Raw genomic sequence first — 19,048 nt, forward strand, 5'->3', positions numbered from 1 at the left:
TGCCTTGTACAATCATGTTGGATTTAGTAGGACCTTCAGAGCGAAAATAATGACAATCCTGTTGGGTTTAGTAAGATCATTGATTTTGGTAGGACAACTGGACAAGTATTTTTTACATGATGAAAAGGTGTTCTCATAGTGTGGAAAAAGTGCTTCAGTCGCACGGAGTTTGCCAAAATCTTGGTAAATCATGGGTTAAGACCAGACTAGACTAGTGATCTCTAGTTCATCGTGATTTAGGGCTTCTTTGATTCGTAGGATTGGAAAAGTAAGGAATAAGAAAAATGTAGGATTGTAATGTCATGTCCACTTGAGATCAAAGTTTGTTCGATTGGACCAAAAGATTTCTTTCAAAATATTGAAGTGGATGTAAATTTTCTTATGAAATATAGTACGAATGAATCCTTAGGAAAAATTCCTACTCCCTCCGATCCATATTACGGGCCCTTTGATTCATAGGATTTTGTAAACGCAGGAATGGAAAAAGTACAGGAATAGGATAGGAATGCATGTGTAAAACAGAGGATTCAAAAACACAGGAATTTTGTAAACATGAGTGTTTGATTCACAGGAATTCTACAAAACACAGTCAAATTAAAGTCAAACTACATGGATTAGTATAATCAGAATGTTATTATACTAATGAATACTCTTATCTCGTTTTGAGTGCATAGGAATTAAAAAAGGGGTATGAGTGGATTGTTAAATCCCTATTTTTTTCCTTTGAAACAAAGATCAAAGGAAATTTTCCTCCACTTTTCCTTTACCCAATTCCTTTGAATCAAATGAGTGAATAGTGCCACCAAAAGGAAAATTTCCTATCCCTACATTTTTCCTCCACATTTCTTATGAATCAAAGAGGGCATACTTGTCGAAATATTACATGTATCTAGACGCTTTCTAAATATAGATACATTCATATTTGGGCAAATTTGAGACAGGTAATATGGATCGGAGGGAGTATAGGATTTAGGGTATGTTTGGTTCATGCCCAACACTGCCTAGCCAAATCTTGGCAAAATTTGGCAGCCAATTTTTTGGTCAACAATTCTTGAACCCATACTTGGCCAAAGATTTGGCAAAAATCTGTGAGGGAGATGGCTAGATTTTCATTGGCAACCAATCAAAAAAGCACCAACTTTTAGTGGGCTGGCAATATTTTGGCAGGGTTAGTGATATGGACATGATCACCATGGATACGACCATTAGAACCCTAATTGTTGGTATATCTAATAACAATTATAATCAGGTGAATTCAATTACAAAATGTTTTCAATATGTTACTTGCAATGAGGCGGAGCTACTATCTTGTGTAATCTTATTATGTAGGCATCTTAATGAACTTTACAAATCCAAAGTGAAGATGAAGTGTGATAGCCTGCAAAGGGAGATTCAAAGTGAAGCCTATCAAGTCTACTTTCCAAGAAATCAAACGGCACATGATTCGGAGCTTGCTAGAGAAAGACATCACGAATTAAAATGGAATCCGATTCGGGTCCGAGCTGCCAGGAGACCCGAATTTGTTTTAATCACCCAGGCCGCATCCGGAGTCCAAATCAAGCAAACAAGTACTTGTTGGAAAGGTAATTACAAGACCTTTCCAACGGATCTGGCCCCATCAAGAGATTCGACTCGTGCTGACCGTGGCGGACAAAACAAGATGACGGATCTGTTTTTCTGTTTCCTAAAGAGTTGTAGTTTGTTAGGAAAGTTAGAGATAGAGTTGGATTTCGGACTCCTTATTCAAGGTGGACGAAAATATCTCTCCCTCCTCCTTTATATACCCCATGAGCCCCCCTAAGGAGCCTTGGGTTTTGTTTAGTTAAAAGTTAGCCATCGCTACTACTTCGTGTAATCGCGTGTGTCGGTTAGACCACCTGTTTTACCGCTTTCGGAACCCCAACTTATCGTCTCGTTGAGACATTGGTTTGATATAGTATATTCGCAATTTTAGATTGCATCCGCTATTTATCTTGTTCTTGCTTGTTCTTCGATTGCTTGCAGGAACAAAGACCTTCGTGGTCAGGTTGATCGTGCCCCCGCGTGATCAATAACCCTCTGGAGTTGGTGTATCGATCGCTAAGGCGCTGCCTCCTAGGCCGTAGTCGGATCGTCAACGTCACCTCCTACCCAAATCGAGAGTTACCAATCTCATCGAAAGATCGGGCCACCCGCACCTGTATCAGTTAGATTTGGCTCAAAACCAAACAGCCTCTTAATCCTGCGAATCAAACGATTTCAAGCCTTCAAAATTACTAGTATGAAAATTCTTTGAATCAAAGGAGGCCTTATCTTTTGTGCTTCCTAGTTTCTCCATTTTATCTAAAAAAGCGTGTTGTTTCTTGTATTTTTCTTCTTAATTTTTTGTGATGGAAAAAAGCGTGCTTCCCCCTGAACCACGCTTAATCACCACAGAAAATCAGGCATCCAATCCGTGGCAGCGGTCTGCCACGCGATCCAAGGCTTCCTCCAACTCTAGCGGGCCCCACCACTCACCTCCTCGACCCGGCGGGCCCGGGGAACAGGCTCCACGGCCGTCCGGCCCATGCCCACCTGGGTCCCACGCAAACAGAGACAGGCACCATCATTCGAAATTTCGAACCGATTTAATTACTGGCGTTTAATCAGTGGCCCCGCACCCAGCTCAGCGTGAGGAATTCAAGAGCTGGAAACTCGAAACTCCCCCAGGGTGGAAGGGCATTTGCGGTAAACCCGCCGCCGAAAACCACACGCCTCCCTGCGTTTTAGCGCTCCCCGGATTCGCGTAACCCCTCTCTCTCCCCCCATTCCTGCCTGCTCTGCTCTGCTGCATCTCTCTCCCTGCGACGCTGCCGGCTGGCCCCCTTCCTCCCCTCACGGTCGCGGAGGCGCGTGCTCCGGGGCGAGCTGATCTGCGGTGAACCTTGGTAATAATCCGTGCGGCTATGCCCGAATCTCTTGTGGTGTTTCGTGTTTTTCGTCATGCTGTTTGGCTCGAAATTTTTTCGCATCGTGTTCTCTCTCGAGCGGAACGGATGGTGCGAGGAGGGGTGGTTTTGGTTCCTCGATTCGACTACCCGCCTCAGGAACTTTTACTCGTGCGCGTTCGTTTTCCTTTGCGAGAGATCGGCACTGTTTGTTTTACTGTGTTTACTGTTTACTTTATGCTGTGATGTTGTTCTGAAATCTGAAGAAGCACGGCCTTTTCCTGTGGACCGTGGGCGTGAGTTCAGTTTCCTTTTAGATTCAATGCAGTTCAATTTATCTTCGCCGTCAGATTTGGTTTATGGTTGAGTTAACAGGACAATTCGCCAATTAGTTCAATTCCGTAGTGCCTTCTCATTTGCTATCGAGAAGAGTTCAGTTTCGCTTTACATTTATTATGTTGGATCAGCAGTTTATCCGTTGTTTTCTGGATGGAACTGTCAGCATGGCGATACTGCTCTTGATGTCATATCCCCTTCACGTGTCTATCTAGGGGATGCGTGAGTGTGAGCCCTGCATGCCATGTTTCGTGGATCCCAGATCTTCAATAATACCGAATGGATGGAGTAGTCTTCCTGATTGCTGATTAGGTGAATAGGTGTCGACAAGCACGTTTTTGGTTGCACGTTTGCAACTTCTTGCCTGAATCCGATAGTTTGCATCAACGTGGGGCAGAATGTGTGTTCGGCCATTCTTCTTGTTTCTTTGAGTCTGTCCCCGATTCATTGAATCAAGTTGCCTCACCTACCTTAGCAGGGCATAGAGCTGTAGTTGCTGTGTCTTTTGCCATTGGACACATGATACCTAAGTCCCAGCCATTTTATTCTATCAATAATGTAGAGCAAATAGACTCTCCCCGTTTCTGAAATGTCATATTTATCTGGCTTGTCCTAAGAAAACTAGGATTACGTAAACAAACTATGTGTTCCATTATTTGCCACTGGTTCCGACTTATGTTAATAATCCTCATTTTAAATGGTATTTGCAAGACATATTTGTACATTTGTAATAAATGCTTATGTAACATGGTGTTGCTATTCTTACTTTGTAACAGCATATTCATTCATTTCAGAATAGCTTATGGAACTAGGGATGTTTTCCTACTTCAGGAAAAAAACGTTGCTGTCTTTCATTACATGCTACTACTGTTCTTTAAATTGATAGCTAGTCGTTTTTAGTCCTCGGCTTCCAACAGTGATGCTGATATGATATGATACTCTGCCTCTTCTTGGTAGCTGGCAATGCCCTGGTCCCCTCGGGGGTTTTGCATCTGATTTTTCTATTATTTCTTCATGACATACCCATCAGCAGGATACAAGTTGGGATCCTGCGAGAGTGATTTCTTTGTTTCCATGGTCTTATATGTAGTGTGTGCAAAACCTAATCTGCTGGCCAGCACTGCATATTTTTAATCTTTCCTTTGCACAGGCAAGCCACTCAAATGAAACACAGTCCTGAGCTTGTTTTATTATCAACTTTATATTTGAGCATTCTGGCGTTCTATTTCCATTTTAATCCTTGATTCATTGCATGAATTCGAGAAAACTGATCTTTTGGTTTTCCATAGTAAACTCTGTTATATATTTGTATTAGAGGCATTATTTTATATCTGTAGTTGCCATGTTCTTCAAGATGCCACTCTTGTACGTATCTCCCTTCTAACTTGCTTTTCTTTTATGAAGCATGATTATGCCTGCATACTAGAGAAGCTTTTCTTATATTTGGTGAAGATGGAGCGAACGCAAAGGACACAATTAAGGAAATCCCGCCCATGGTGGTGGGATAGCCACATTAGCCCAGAAAACTCCAAGTGGCTCTCTGAGAACTTACAAGGTAATTGAATATTCTACACTAGAATTAGAGAGTATTGTTGTTTGCTAGACACTGCTGTCATGCACGACACCGTTCATGTATGATCTGAATTCAGTTTCCACTTTCCAGTCAAATTAGGCAGGTCAGGTTGTTTTCTGAACATAACCATTCTTCTGATTGAGCAGATATGGAGACGCAAGTGAAAGAGGTGCTGGGGCTTGTCGAGGAGGAAGGTGAAACCTCTGTAGAAAAGGCTGAGCTGTATTACAAAGAAAGACCTCTGCTTGTTACCCATGTCAAGAATCTCTATCGCATGTATCGCGCTCTTGCTGAGCGGTATGACAATGTGACTGGAGAATTGCGCAAGAATATTCCATCGTCACTGCAGTCGCATGGCTCTTTTGGTACCCTTGAATCAGATTCTGAGACACATTCTCCCTCTCCGTCTACAGAGTCTGACATGCAAGATAAGTTGGCACAACAAAAGCCAAAAAATCAATCAGATTGCTTTGATGTGTCCCTTGGCTCTGGCGTGAGCTCTGACATATCCAAGAAGGGGAGTGATGGGTCTTCATCATCTTCAGAATCTGAGTCAGAGCTTGATGAAGCGAAAGAGGAAAATGGCAACAGCATGTTTTATGCCTTGAGCCAAAGAATTATTGAGCTTGAAGATGAGCTTCATGAAGCAAGGGGAAAACTTGATGCTTTAGATGAAAAGAACATGCGTTCCCAATTTATTTTTGGTAGCTCAGAAGTGTCTGAACATGATGAAAAACTACAGGTTTCAGATGTGGAAACCAAAAATTTCATTGAGAAGGATCTTGAAGAAGTCAGCAGTGAGAAGGAAGCATTGGAAACTCTGCTGCTAGCAAACAAAAATGAGACTGATGCGCTGAAGGAAGTAATGGCCTCAGCAGCTAAGCAGTTTGAAAGTGAATTGGCACATCGCGATCTTGAAGTTGATAAGTACAAGCAGGAGCTTGAAGAGCTTTCAGAAAAATATCTGCATGATAAATCTGCTCTCGAGTCTGAGATTGGAATGCTCCAGGGAGTCATCAGGGATTCCGAAGGTGAGCTAGCAAGATTGTCACAGGAGAAGTTGCAGCTTGGGTCCCGGATTGAAGAGCTTGAGCAGGCAGTGTGCAGCTTAGATTATTCAGCTTCCGAGATGGTGAAGCTGCAAGAAACAATAAAAAATATAAAAGCAGAATTGGAAGAAGTTTCACTGGAGAAAGAAGAAACCATCAAGAACCTGGAAGCACAGCTAGAAACAGCCTTACAAGAGAAATCAATACTCTGGGATCGTAGTGAGGAGCTGGAGAGGGTGGTGTGTGATTCTTTGGAAAAACATTCACTGGAGAAATCTGCTCTTGATACTGAACTTTTAGCATTATCAGAAGCCAAAGCATCTCTCGAAGATAAGCTGGCATCTGTGGAGGCAGAGCTTAAGCAAGCTTATACTGACAAGGCAGAAGAATCAATGAACAAAGAAAAACAAATTTCCAGGCTGAATCAAGACCTTGCTCATCTTACAAGTAAGATTGAACTGATATCATCCGAGAAAACAGCAGTTGATAACAAGCTGGCCACTCTACTAACTGACATCACAACGCGTGATGAAAAGATGAAACAGATGGATGACCACCTTAGTCAGCTTCATCTTGAGCATGCCAAGATAACGTCAGAGACTGTTGTTTTGCACGAGTCCCTGTCAGAGCTACGTACCCGGGTGTCTGAGCTCGAGGAACTGGTGGAGAAGCAGAAGCTTGTGATCTCTGAGAGTGCTGAGGAGAAGCGCGAGGCGATCAGGCAGCTGTGCTTCTCCCTTGAACACTACCGCAGTGGTTATCAGCAGCTGCGCCAGAGGCTGCAGCAGGGCCACAGGAGACCATTGGTGACATTGGCAGCCTGACCAAGTGCATCCTTCTTGGATGCCCAAGATCCTTCTGTGCTTTGAGTTGTGCTATGTAGCTTCTTCAGTTAAGAACTCTTGTGTGGGCAACTGCGGTGTAATGGGGTGTAATGCGTGAACCATGTTGGTTGATGTTTGCTCTTGTTATCTTTGTTACACTCTTGTCAGATATTCAAGATGGTGAATTGCATGTTTCGAATTTGAATGGCCGTGTTGTTTACCAAGCCGTGTCATGATTGAGTTAATCCTTTGTCTTCTAATCTTTGGTGAGTTTGTCCACATGCTTGAATCTGCCTGTCTGTCCGAGTTTGTCAAGATTATTGTTGAAATGTGATTAAAGAGCTGGAGGAAGCAATTCAAATCGGATGCAGATACTGAAGCTGAACCAGTAAAAGCCAGAGTTTTTTTGCAGATTCCTGTGGGCGCTGAATTGTTTCTGTGAAATTGCTGCAAAATTTCTGTGTAACCCCCGTGAAATAGCCCCCTACCCTTTGTAGGGACATATTTCCTTGCTTAAGTTACGTGAACCATTTGCTTCTGCTGGAAAAATCGGTTCTTGGAATCAAATACTTTTACCTAGAAAACTAAAATATGCAGAATATAACCTAGTCTTTAGTCATGAATTAAGCTGAAGCAGACAATTACCAGCTTGATTGGGTCCCATTGTGCCTTCATGGTACACTGCAAATTGCCTGTCCAGCCCAACCGGCCCAAAATTATGGGCTTTCAGGTTGTCCATCCCGGTCCTTGTTCAGCCTAAGATTTTGTATTCTAAAAAAACCCCTAAGATTTTTTCAGCATCAAACAAAGTAAAGTACTACCAACGATGTCGAATATGCTGATATTCTGTGTCCAGGCATCATCATTCTCTTTGATTTAAGAAGCTACTTTCCATCCTGGAAAACATATCAAAGGTGTTATGCTTTCCAAGTTTATTATCTTTGACATACATCAAAGATTCAAAGTTGCATTTTCTGTAACCATTATTGCCAATGGAGGTCTGCCCACTTATCACATGAAATCTTGTTTTTAGGGTACAAGTTAAATCCAGAAACAGTGCAGGGCTATGCTAGGTATTCCCCCTGTAGTAAAGCCGTAAAGCTTTTGCAGTTCTGATTTGGTATCAACTGACATGCCAAGAAACATGAAACTGGCTAACTAGTCCTTGATGTGGTCCATTGCCTAGGTGCTAGCCAGGGACAATTGGGTCTGGTTAGTTGGATGGCATGCATGCATGCACAACTGTTCCTTGACAGAAAAGAAGAGAAATCACAAGCATGAGATCTATAAGTTGGAAGTGTTGGTTTTCCAGTATATGAAAGACGGTCTAATTCCTAATGGACCATTTCACAACGGTAAATTGTTGAGACTGCATTGTTGCCGGGAGGCGCGTGACCATTGTTTCTTGTAAGAAAATAGAAGTTTTTCTTAGCTCTGGCCTCTGCATCAACACAAGCAAGACCTTGATTTCTCCTTTAACTGATCCACAATAGCTTTGCATCTAATTACATATTTCTTTATAAATGCTAAGTATACCAAGATCTTTACTAGCAATGAACCAAATCAGATTTATAAAGAAGAAACCTCCTAGTGGATACTGTGGATGAAACCAGCTGTGCAACTCAGATATTGCCGAAATAATTAAAGTTGTATGAAATTGGAAAAGAAAAGGGTGAAAGAGAATTAGGTTCCAAGTCTTATGTTTTCTCAGAATTTTTTCTTGCGTAAATGGAAAGTGACCTTTTCCTAGCTGGACAGAGTATCAACCGCCACAGCACACAAAGCATTCAAGATCAGGACACAGCCATTCACACTACCAAACCCCATTTTCTTTGTTGATAGGCCTAACCTCTTTCTTAGAAAAAGGACCACCAAATAGCACAATTAGTAAAGCAAATCCGTTGGTGGCGATGCTGATAAATTGATAATGACAGTACTTGCTCATTCATTAGTGCTTTCCGATGAGAACATCATTGGCCATGAGGCACATGATCGGCTCCGGTAGCATAAGCAAAGAAGCCTAGTGGCATTGGATCCATGCCCAAAGGCTCCCGTAAAACTCTCATCTCATGGAATCCACTCCAAGCCACCTGTACTTGCTATGTACAACAAGAAAAAAAGTTTCTCCGTTATTAAACCATGCTAATTAAACGCTGTTGACTGTTCAAACTCCCAAAGTGAGTGAGTTTTAGGATAGTCCTCTGCGTAGGTTTCCTCCCCCATGGTCGTCACGGTTGGGCAGGGTGCCAGTGTCAACTAATCCACGTGATCGTTTGATTTCTTCTAGCTTGCTGTTCCCTTGTCTTCCTTGCACCCATGAGAATACTCCTAATACAGAAAAAAAGAAAATGTAAGGGAACTTATCAGCTGGATTGCCTGCCTAAGGCTGGTCACAGTGGGAAGTAACATAGAGTAGTAACATGTATATGTTACTAGTCTAAGTTACCACCTCCATAATGGGTAGTAATATATATGTGGTGTCATGCATTGTTTCATTTATTAGGTTGTAGAGTCATCTTGTTTTGATTTGTGTGATGTTATGGTAACATATCTAGTTACCACCTCTCTTTTTTTTTCATTTTATATCATGCCATGTCACCAAAATGTCTAGTTGGCATCTTGTGTTACTATCTAAGTTACTCTCACTACTATGAGCAGACTAACTCTTTGTTGGCTTGTGTTCCTCCATAATTAGACCAAACTTTCAAGCAACAGCTAGCTTTGGTCAAACTCCCTCGTAAATCTTTGGAGTACCAAATTACTCTGAACAGTAGGAGTGGGACGCTTCCAACGGTGTGGCATCAGAATATATGTGTCATACTCCTAAATGCAAGAAAATTACTACGGAGTATATGGTTCTTTTCGCTGTTTTTTTCGGTGCAAAGCCTAGACCCAGAGTACTGAGACTGTAACAAAGTCGTACGATAGTATCATACATATAGCAGCGCTGATGCCTAAATCTGATTTGTAGTCCAGTAGTTTTGAATTGGTTCATCCTTTGGAGAAGAAAGTACACAAGTTAAAGAAACATTGTTTGCTATGTAGACATAGGGAAATGAGAATATCGTGAAACTACACATCTTTGTCATCTTTGTCAGAACTACCGTAAAATAAAAATAAAAAGTGTCGATACCATATAATCATTTTTGCATAACCACATTTTTACCATGTAAAATTTCACCAGACTGCACTTTTAGCGCAAACTACGCTAAAACACACCCATTTGATTATTAAATGAGATTGGACCATGCTTTACTCTACTCTGTTGATCAATTTGATTTCCAAGTAAGAATGTGAAACATTACCAAGTATTGTCATACAAATTCGAAGCCCATCAATCGAGGAGCAAGGCCTGAAGGGGATTGAGATCCAGTGCCATATGTTACGTGCAGTGTGGGTCGGCTCCACTCGTGGGCAACCCCCACGGCTCGCAATGTACCGGAATGGAGTAGCCTCCACTTTTAGATGTAAGTGTACTTTTGTGAAACAACCACTCATGATCGCAAATTTGTGATAAGTTTGATAAAAAAAATGTTCTTTATAAGGTAGGATGATCTAGAAATTAGTTTCACCAAGTGATTGAAAGGAAAATCCACACTTGCAAAGAAAATACAAAACCCTCAAACGAGTGGTTATTTTAGTAAGAGTGTAATGTCCTACTATCACCGATCCTGAATCCTTGTCACTGTTTTAGTGCAAGGAGGAAGTACTATATTGCACCCGCTTATATGAGTTCGATACATGCACAAGAATTCTGTAGAAAAATAATATTTCAAACGAGTCAAATTGTTCGAACAAAATAAGATATTGCATCGTTACGAACTAAGCATATTTTCTTTGAGAGGCAAACTAAGTATATTTAAGAAGAGGTAAGATGACCTCTTAAATGCATTGCTGCCAGGACACACAAGCTAAATTTTACATTTGAAGTTCTCTGAAAGTTTAACCAATTGCATTTGGTACTACTCCCTCCATCCCAAATTTAGTGACTCAAATTTGCTCAAATATGGATGCATCTATACACAAAATATGTCTAGATACATGTAATATTTCGTCAATTAATATGGAACGGAGAGAGTATAAAATACTTCCGGAAAAAATTTTCTCAGTTTCAGTGACCCTTGAAAACCGGTTGAAATTAGCTCCGGTTTCAAAGGCAGCCATGACTAAACCGTTTCTGCAATTGAATCAGGATTGGAAAAAGAACAGCACAACAATGAACAGAATCTTCACCACCAGAAAACCCGGAACATTCAAGAACGAAAATAAATAATCCCCTTCTGTTAATCTAGCAAAATGCAGCTGGTATATATTATCCAATTGCCAAATGGGCAGCCATATCTAATGGCTTCTTCTGCCTTTAGTCACCGACGAGGCGACCATCCATATAAAATACCTCGGCTCCCTCTTCCCCGCCCCTGATTCGCAAGGCCAGCCAGAGGAGGGGAGCGCCACCGCGAATCCCCAGCCCCCACCGCCGATCCCGCCCGCCCCTCTGCAGATCTCCCCGCCATTGCCCGCTCCTCGCCCTGATTCGCGCTCTCCTCGCCCAGATCCATCGAGACACTGCGCGGTAGGCAGCGGTTGTTTCTCGACCGTTTTTTCCTGTGTGCGCTCGTTTGCTGCGGTTCGTTGATCGAAATGGGAATCTCCTTTGCCTGCAGGTGCTTCCGCGGGCGCGGTCCGGGCGCTGTGATCAGGAATTTTGATATTTTTTCGTGGTGCTGGTGTTGGGCGGCGGCGGAGATGGGCGTCGGAGGGGAGAAGTTCCAGCTGGGGACGGTGGGGGCGCTGAGTCTCTCCGTGGTGTCCTCCGTCTCCATTGTCATCTGCAACAAGGCCCTCATGAGCTCCCTCGGCTTCACCTTCGGTGTGAGATCTAACCGTTTCTCGCTTTCCAGTTTGTTGATTTGTTAGGCATATGCTCGTGTTTAGTGCTGTGTGGTTTTGCTAGATCTATTGCGGCTACGTTCGGGTTGTAGGTTTGGTGCCACAGCTGTTGTTCATGGTTTGTTTCAGATGATTCTTTTACAAGGCGTAGCTCCAGTTGACGCCGAGCGGTTAGCTTCTGTGGTAACTTTGGGCAGGGAGTGCCAATTGATTTTAGTGTGTTTGATAAGCCAGATATTATGATTTGTTGCAGGGTAGTGTAGAAATGAGGAGAAACGTGACTTAAATGGTAGAGCAAGTGTGGTCGCTTGGAACTATCATGCTTATGACAGAAGCTTTGATGGTTGGTGGATGTTCTGGATTGGATTCAATTGCTTGTAGGAGGGGACGAGGTTGTTTAGCATGTCCCAGTTGCTTGATGCTTAGTTTGCTTGACAGTTGACACATCCGATTACTACACTTGTTTGTTTGCCCTACAGTTGAATTGTGTCTGGTGTGTATGTGGTCATGCGCAAACTTATCAAACTTGGTTTTATTTCTGAATGTTGCCATATTTGGTTGTGAATTGTGAGACTTAATGCTGAAAAGTGCAATGGGAATATGAGATACTGGTCGGTTTTATTTGATTAACATATAACAGAAATATGAAATTTTGAATTGCATCTGACATTCTTAGGACATGGGATTGTGTTTTGCAGCCACAACCTTGACGAGTTGGCATCTCCTGGTTACTTTCTGCTCCCTCCATGTAGCATTATGGATGAAGTTCTTTGAGCATAAGGCTTTTGATTCAAGAACTGTCATGGGATTTGGAGTACTTAATGGCATCTCCATTGGACTCCTCAACTTGAGTCTTGGTTTCAATTCTGTTGGTTTTTACCAGGTACATTATTTGATCTTCATATATTGATTCTTGTACTAGTCAAGATTCCTAGTTAATTCAGTCCAGTTCTGCACTTATTACTTCTGTGGTACTACAACAGTAATCCTTATTTTTGCTAGGCAGTACAACAATAGTTACTCAGCGAGTTAGCTATGCAGGTTAAAAAATATCTTCTCATTCATGTGAAGTACTATCTTACGCTATGTGGTGCAAGAAACTTTTTTGAGAAGGCTTTGATTAAAGTTGCAGCATTTTGTACAAGCATTCATTGGCATTAATGTCACCCTTCTTTCTGCACTAATCGTTCCACCTAACTTGATGCTGAAATGTCCTTTTATGTCTAGATGACAAAGCTCGCCATCATCCCCTGCACTGTTATTTTGGAGACTCTTTTCTTCAGGAAGAAGTTCAGGTTTGTGTTGTACATTTGGTGCACTATTTCCCTATTATTAACTTCATCTAAAAATCTCTGACTTGACACTGCAGCCGCACTATCCAAATATCCCTTTCCGTGCTCCTTTTGGGTGTTGGAGTTGCAACTGTCACTGATCTGCAACTCAATGCTGTGGGATCCATACTGTCCTTGCTGGCAATTATCACGACCTGCATCGCTCAAATTGTATCCTTTAAATAACAGTTTTTGTCCAATGAAATTTCATCTTATTGGTCAGAGAATGGAATTTACTTCTAGCTAAGAAGAGATAGAATTTGGACCCACATCAAAGTCAGATTATTCAGTAATATCTGTAACTGTAAGTCACATTTGATGCTGAGGACTTCTCCAGTAGGCAACAAAGCTTACGTATGCTAAATCATTTATTGCATCTGCCAACATTATCTCACAGAGCGTTGTCATTTCTTATCTGTCATTTGAACACAAGAAAGATCCATCTATTCATTGGTGCTCCTTCCCTAGAATGGCAGTGCTTTGTTGCATTTGTGTCACTAATATTTGTTGTGTGGTTCTGTAGTCCTTAACCAGCTATTAGATGACAAACACTATTCAGAAGAAATTCAAGGTTTCTTCAACCCAGCTGCTATACCAGTCTTGCCCTTACCAATCACTGACACTGTTTCTTATTGGTCCATTCCTTGATGGATTTCTGACTAACCAAAACGTTTTTGCTTTCAATTACACATCTCAAGTTGTGGTAAGTGTCAAAGCAGCTTTGGCAGACTTCTTTCCATATATATTTTTCAATCTGATTCTGATTCTTTTTATTGTTCCATGTGCAGTTTTTCATCGTGTTGTCGTGCTTGATATCGGTCTCAGTAAACTTCAGCACCTTTCTTGTGATCGGAAAGACATCTCCTGTTACTTACCAAGTCCTGGGCCATCTTAAAACATGCCTAGTTCTAACCTTTGGTTATGTTTTGCTTCATGATCCATTTAGCTGGAGAAATATACTGGGCATCCTAATTGCGGTGGTTGGGATGGTCCTATATTCATACTTCTGCTCAGTAGAGGCCCAGCCAAAAAGTGCCGAAGTTTCCACTCAGCAGGTACCTTTCTAATTTGAATTTCATGGCATGTAAAGAATTTAGCATTTGATTTTGCGACAATTCTTTTTTTCTGCGATAATTCTTATTATGCCATATTTAGGACTAATGTATACTGCAATGAATCAATGACTAATACATTTGCAAAATTGGAGCATTAAAAAGATAGGTTTTGATTAGGCTTCCATATTTTCCTGTCTAACTTGCATTATGGAACAAGTTATGCTGCAGTTTGCAGAAGTTTGGAAATTGACCTCAAGTGGCTAATCTAGTTCAAACATTTATCAGATACTGTGACTCTTGAGCTTTGATATTCTATTTCTTGTTTGTAATTCCGCATGTGTTCTCTACACGGCAGGCGAAAGAAAGCGACTCGGCCCCTTTGATCTCAGACTCTCTGAGCAAAGTTGAAAATGGAGGTGATGATGATGAGCCTCTGAAGGTACCGATGTGGAGCTCAAAGTACTCGAGGGCGTGAAAATTTCTTTAGACAATGGATGGCATTATACAGGATTCAATTTAGTAGGCAGATAGTAGGGTTGGAAGCCAACCCAGAGTAATGAAGCAATGAACATTCCAGTTACATTTTTGGGTTCCTTTAGGGTCACTATCTACTAGCAGTAAAAGGATCTGATTCTTCAGAGGGATTTACCTTCAAGAGTGCAGATCTGCTTTGAAGCTAGACATCGGATATTGTATGATTGTATCTGGAACCATAGTCAAAAGTTCTCACTGTAACTTCATGTTGGGTATTGATCCACAGGTAGACTCCATTCTTTTGTATCAAAGATCCTGGGAACCAAATGTGCAACATTTGAAGTATTTATAGGTTCAAGTCTGTAACTGTAAGTTTAGATTTAGCTTGGACCCAGTGATGCTAGTGTACATTTCAGTTCAAGGAAAAAAATAAAAACAAGAAGCCCTTTAATTTTAATTTTCCAACTTCATTCTAGTCAAGTTATTTCCACCCTGTAAATAACTTGACTTGTTGTATTCTTAGTGGGAGCGCTGGTATTTAGTATAACGGGCAGTTGAACTAAATACGGACCCCGTCCACAAAACATACAACATTCCAAGCGGAGTGAAATGTTTAGATCTTTGATTACAGCTGTACCGGTAGATTGTTGTTCAGCACTTATCGTTCGGCAAATGAAGGAGTGAACATCAGTACCAATCTAGTGAGAATGTACGTACTACTACTACCAAAAATAAAACGGCTCACTGTTTTACATCCAGACTAGTATTTTGTGCCATATCTGTTTTTTACACTCCAATACAGGTCAATTCTTGCAACATTCAGATCTCATAGGCATATAACAAAACTGTATCGACGAACACACTAACAATCAATACTCCAGTTTCCTTAGGGCGCCATTATACCAAGGGAAAAAAATCTACAGTTCATCTATCTTTCAACTTGTCATGTTATAACAGTTAATAAATAGTCCGCTGGTTCTTCAAATGCATGCTCTTGTGCAGCAGTGGAATTGGCAGCTTGAGTTTAGAATGTCTTTGCCGCGGTTTCCATCAATGGACAGACTAGTCAATAATTTGACAGCCCCTTGTGGAAATATCACTCAACCTTTGCAACCCCTCCTTCTGGTAGACTACTATCAGAAACTGCTTCTCGCACAAACCTGCAAAGCAGAATGGTGCGGTATCAATAACACAACTTCCGTTTAAGTTATGGGCACGGAAGCCATTTCTTGTATGTGGTGACCAAGGTGGAGATATCAATGGGCACACACAAGCTAAATAACCTAGCTACGAGCAATGCTTGCTGTCTAGACAAGGTAAGCATGCTGGACGCCAAATATGATAGAATATCATTGTTTCAAAAAAATTAATGTTTACTATGAGAACACAACATGTTATCCAGCCTGTATCCTGAAAATAAAACAAAATGATGAATAATCATACCTTGTCAACTTTTCTTGAGATGATTGCAGGACGTAGATCGCAAGGATGAAGGAGAGAACGAGACCTGCATATCAGCGATATCACAGTGAAACATTAGTTTAGAGCACAAATGTGGAAGCAAATAGGCATATTCTGCTCTATCAGCATAAATGGTATGACAAAGTATATCTTCAGTTCCTTCTGGCACCAGGGAAACTCCAACGGTAATAGGGCAGGCGAGAATATGGAAGATAGCATGGAAAAATGAAAATAAATTGTTTTGGCACTGAACTCACCAGATCCAAATAACACATAGAATCCTCCAGCAACATCTATCTCTGATTGCTCCTCCCTGTACAAAAGGATTATTTCATGTTATTGTCAAGCTTCAAAGTACTGATATATAGATCAGTGAAAAAGGTTCTTGAAAACAAAATTTTATCATTGTAAATTAGGACAAACAAGATTTTACCATGTATAACTAACAAGAACATTTTTTGGCCAATTCTGTTGATCCCAGAAAGTCTTCTTTATGTCAGGATGAAGTTCCACAACTGCCCAATTCAGAAAATTAAAGCAAAAACACAAATATCAGTACATGCTAAAAGCTTGCACTTCTAATATAAATTGTTGTTGCTATCCTAGAAACACTATACTCCAGAGTCTACTGGAAGTGTGCCTTCATAAAAGGGCTGAATATTGTTGTAGCAGGCCAATCAATATTCGTGAATAGATATGGGAGGAAGTCATGAGTATTTGGATGATGGCTTTTGCTATCTAGAAACATCTATACTCCATAGTCTACTGGAAGTTTCTCTTAATGAAAGGGCCAAATATTGTTGTAGCTGGCCAATCAATATTTCTAAATAGATACAAGAGGAAGTCATGAGCATCTTGATGATACTCTAACACAGGATCCTCAAATAATAGCACATCACAGCTTGACTATACCAAGTAAAAGAAGTTGACTACTTGACTAAATAGTTAATTAAGCAAAAAAGTTATTTTACAGTTTCCCTTGAACCCTTAGCAGCATTTTGGTTAAGTCATTACATTCTCACTGGATAACATCCTGATAATGAGTTACAGAAAATAGGGGTTAGCAAAAACAAACAAGAAATATAGTAATCTCATCGGAGAATTGCTACAAGCACAAGAATACTTTTATTTGGAAAACAGAAGCTCAGAAAAATACAACAAGCATGTAGATCAATGTTCATACTTTCTTACATGAGAATATAACACCACTAAAGAGTAACAACACTGCGATTGTAAAATGTCTAACATGATAAGCAAAATATATATTGTGATGCTAGGTGATAACATTACATACAATGGTGAGGCATGTCCACTACTTTAGCTGTGACACCAAGTAAATCGTTTCCGGAGTACTTCTGTATAATCAAAGGTAGATGCTTATTAGCACAAACACATTATTCCACTAGAGTTACAACAGTTAAACAAGGGACTGACCAAATGGAAATCAATCATTGGAACTTGAGAGCTTTTGCGATTTATAACATAAAGCCAAGGAACATGGAACTTCTCGTGTCCAATCTGAAATGTTCTGCATGGTAAGGATCAGGTCAGACAGAAATTTATGTAAACACATCATTTAAAAAACTCAAGCATTGTACAATGCCACGTTGTTTATAAACTATAACAATCAGTACATGCCAGTGAGCTTACCAATGTCCTTTACTCATTATTCTGTGAGTAATTTCACTATGTTTTAATGAAACAAGTATGTGATATAGCATATATTTTGTACACCACAATACCTTCTGAGCGCAGAAGTTTCCCAATGGATTTATGCACCACATTTACTCTTAAAAAGTTTCAGGAGTTATAGTAGTATCACCAATTCACATTTGTGAAATCAGATGTTCCATGACATGTCTGGACGAATTTTCGGCAGCAAACTTCACTGTGAAATCTACTCATGACCAGTTAACCACAATAGGCAGTATTATCATAGTATTATTCATAGCGCATCTATAAACATCACCATACAACCGACAGATCATCCAAACAACAGGGCTGATACCACATTTCACTCTTCTGCAAAGTCTACAAATTCTATCATCTTGTAGTCTTGAAACCAATTTTACTGATCCTCACAATTTTACCCAACAACCCCCAAATTTGACTAATTCACACAGTTTTACTGAAATATTGTACTGAGTAGGATATTCTTGAAAGACTTGTTTAGGCTAGGAGATCAAAAAAGAGAGGAAGAAACAGATGCGAGATCTTACATCTTATACGGATCCGCGCCAGTGAACCCCGTCGGCTTGGGGATCGGCATCAACACCTGCGCGAACGAGAGAACCAAATCACCAACAATCCTACAAGAAAATCCCGAAAGATCGAGCCACGAAGCTGCTCCGAGAAACCCTCACCTCCCGGTTGACCGCGAAGGCCGGGCAGTGGCGGCCGATGACGTCGTACCACACCGACCTGGACTGCAAAGAAACCACACGGATCAGGCCGAGATGGAACGAACGAACTACTAACTCGATCCAGAGAATCTAGCTCTGAGGAACGGCATAGTTCGATCTGATTACGCCGTGGTACTGGCCGGAGCGGAGCATGGGGACGATATCGCCGGGGCGGTAGGCGTCAGCGAGGGGAAGCAGGGACGAACATGCTAGTAGGGAGGGGAGGAGTAGATGGAGGAGACGGTGGTGGGTGGTGGCGGGGCTCCGGCGAGTGGCCATGGGGATCGCCGGAGTCGGCAGTGGGAGTGGAGACGGGCACGAATGGAGTCCGTCAGATTTGGTGATGCTTCTTGGACTTTGACTAAGCGATAATGGCCCATTCATTGGCCCAGAATAGCACACGGTAAATGTCTAGCGGCCCAACATGGCCCTTTTCATTTTTAGGATAATTATTGTTGTCCTATGTTGTTTTTTTTCCTTCCCCTAAAAAAAATGTTGTTTTGTTCCCAGGTACTGCGATACTGGAGTATTTTTTATGTACCATGTGGCGTATTCTATATACGGTCTTTTATTTAGTTCAATTTGTTGGTGTTGGCTATCGATACAGATAAAGCATTTGCGATGTTGATGTGGTGGATGTGATTGTTTGTATTAACATTCATTCATTATTTAATTGTTCGAAAATGACTTGTTAGATTTAGTGCGCCACTAGGTATGAACAAAAGGAGACTTTGTGTTATTAATGGT

At 41.2% G+C, this 19,048-nt stretch overlaps 3 protein-coding genes across 5 annotated transcripts; 2 read left to right on the forward strand and 1 right to left on the reverse strand.

The window, feature by feature from the left end:
- The first annotated feature begins 2,668 nt into the window (after nt 1-2,668).
- On the forward strand, nt 2,669-6,908 carry LOC100835209 (protein NETWORKED 4A). Of its 3 annotated transcripts, none has more exons than XM_010233365.3 (3): nt 2,669-2,906; nt 4,647-4,797; nt 4,962-6,908. In XM_010233365.3, the coding sequence occupies exons 2-3, from the start codon at nt 4,695-4,697 to the stop codon at nt 6,686-6,688; spliced, it is 1,830 nt and encodes a 609-aa protein (XP_010231667.1). In that variant the 5' UTR covers nt 2,669-2,906; nt 4,647-4,694; the 3' UTR covers nt 6,689-6,908. The 3 variants fall into 3 exon arrangements, with proteins under 3 accessions (XP_010231667.1, XP_010231666.1, XP_024315187.1); XM_010233364.3 differs by having other exon boundaries at nt 4,695-4,797; XM_024459419.1 differs by lacking the exon at nt 2,669-2,906 and adding an exon at nt 4,072-4,392.
- A 4,151-nt stretch (nt 6,909-11,059) lies between these two features.
- LOC100825509 (UDP-xylose transporter 3) lies at nt 11,060-14,895 on the forward strand. The gene is made up of 8 exons (XM_003568798.4): nt 11,060-11,261; nt 11,353-11,558; nt 12,277-12,461; nt 12,806-12,873; nt 12,948-13,080; nt 13,451-13,612; nt 13,698-13,964; nt 14,320-14,895. The coding sequence occupies exons 2-8, from the start codon at nt 11,435-11,437 to the stop codon at nt 14,437-14,439; spliced, it is 1,059 nt and encodes a 352-aa protein (XP_003568846.1). The 5' UTR covers nt 11,060-11,261; nt 11,353-11,434; the 3' UTR covers nt 14,440-14,895.
- A 242-nt stretch (nt 14,896-15,137) lies between these two features.
- Nucleotides 15,138-18,647, reverse strand: LOC100825817. Its single transcript, XM_003568799.4, has 9 exons — nt 18,428-18,647; nt 18,263-18,325; nt 18,119-18,174; nt 17,334-17,427; nt 17,194-17,254; nt 16,333-16,414; nt 16,157-16,212; nt 15,882-15,945; nt 15,138-15,598 (listed from the first exon to the last, which is right to left on the reverse strand). The coding sequence occupies exons 1-9, from the start codon at nt 18,578-18,580 to the stop codon at nt 15,535-15,537; spliced, it is 693 nt and encodes a 230-aa protein (XP_003568847.1). The 5' UTR covers nt 18,581-18,647; the 3' UTR covers nt 15,138-15,534.
- Between the last annotated feature and the right edge of the window lie 401 nt (nt 18,648-19,048).

This window comes from Brachypodium distachyon, chromosome 2 (genome assembly GCF_000005505.3).
Source record: "Brachypodium distachyon strain Bd21 chromosome 2, Brachypodium_distachyon_v3.0, whole genome shotgun sequence".
Classification (NCBI taxonomy): Eukaryota; Viridiplantae; Streptophyta; class Magnoliopsida; order Poales; family Poaceae; genus Brachypodium; species Brachypodium distachyon.

Coding starts and splice junctions, on each gene's coding strand:
- LOC100835209 (XM_010233365.3), top strand. CDS start 4,695: ATGGAGCGAACGCAAAGGACACAATTAAGGAAATCCCGCCCATGGTGG. Junction 4,798..4,961: donor GCTCTCTGAGAACTTACAAG/GTAATTGAATAT, acceptor CTGATTGAGCAG/ATATGGAGACGCAAGTGAAA.
- LOC100825509 (XM_003568798.4), top strand. CDS start 11,435: ATGGGCGTCGGAGGGGAGAAGTTCCAGCTGGGGACGGTGGGGGCGCTG. Junction 11,559..12,276: donor CTCCCTCGGCTTCACCTTCG/GTGTGAGATCTA, acceptor TGTGTTTTGCAG/CCACAACCTTGACGAGTTGG. Junction 12,874..12,947: donor TTCTTCAGGAAGAAGTTCAG/GTTTGTGTTGTA, acceptor TTGACACTGCAG/CCGCACTATCCAAATATCCC.
- LOC100825817 (XM_003568799.4), bottom strand. CDS start 18,580: ATGGCCACTCGCCGGAGCCCCGCCACCACCCACCACCGTCTCCTCCAT. Junction 16,415..17,193: donor AGTGGACATGCCTCACCATT/GTATGTAATGTT, acceptor TGAATTGGGCAG/TTGTGGAACTTCATCCTGAC. Junction 15,946..16,156: donor CTATGTGTTATTTGGATCTG/GTGAGTTCAGTG, acceptor GCTGATATGCAG/GTCTCGTTCTCTCCTTCATC.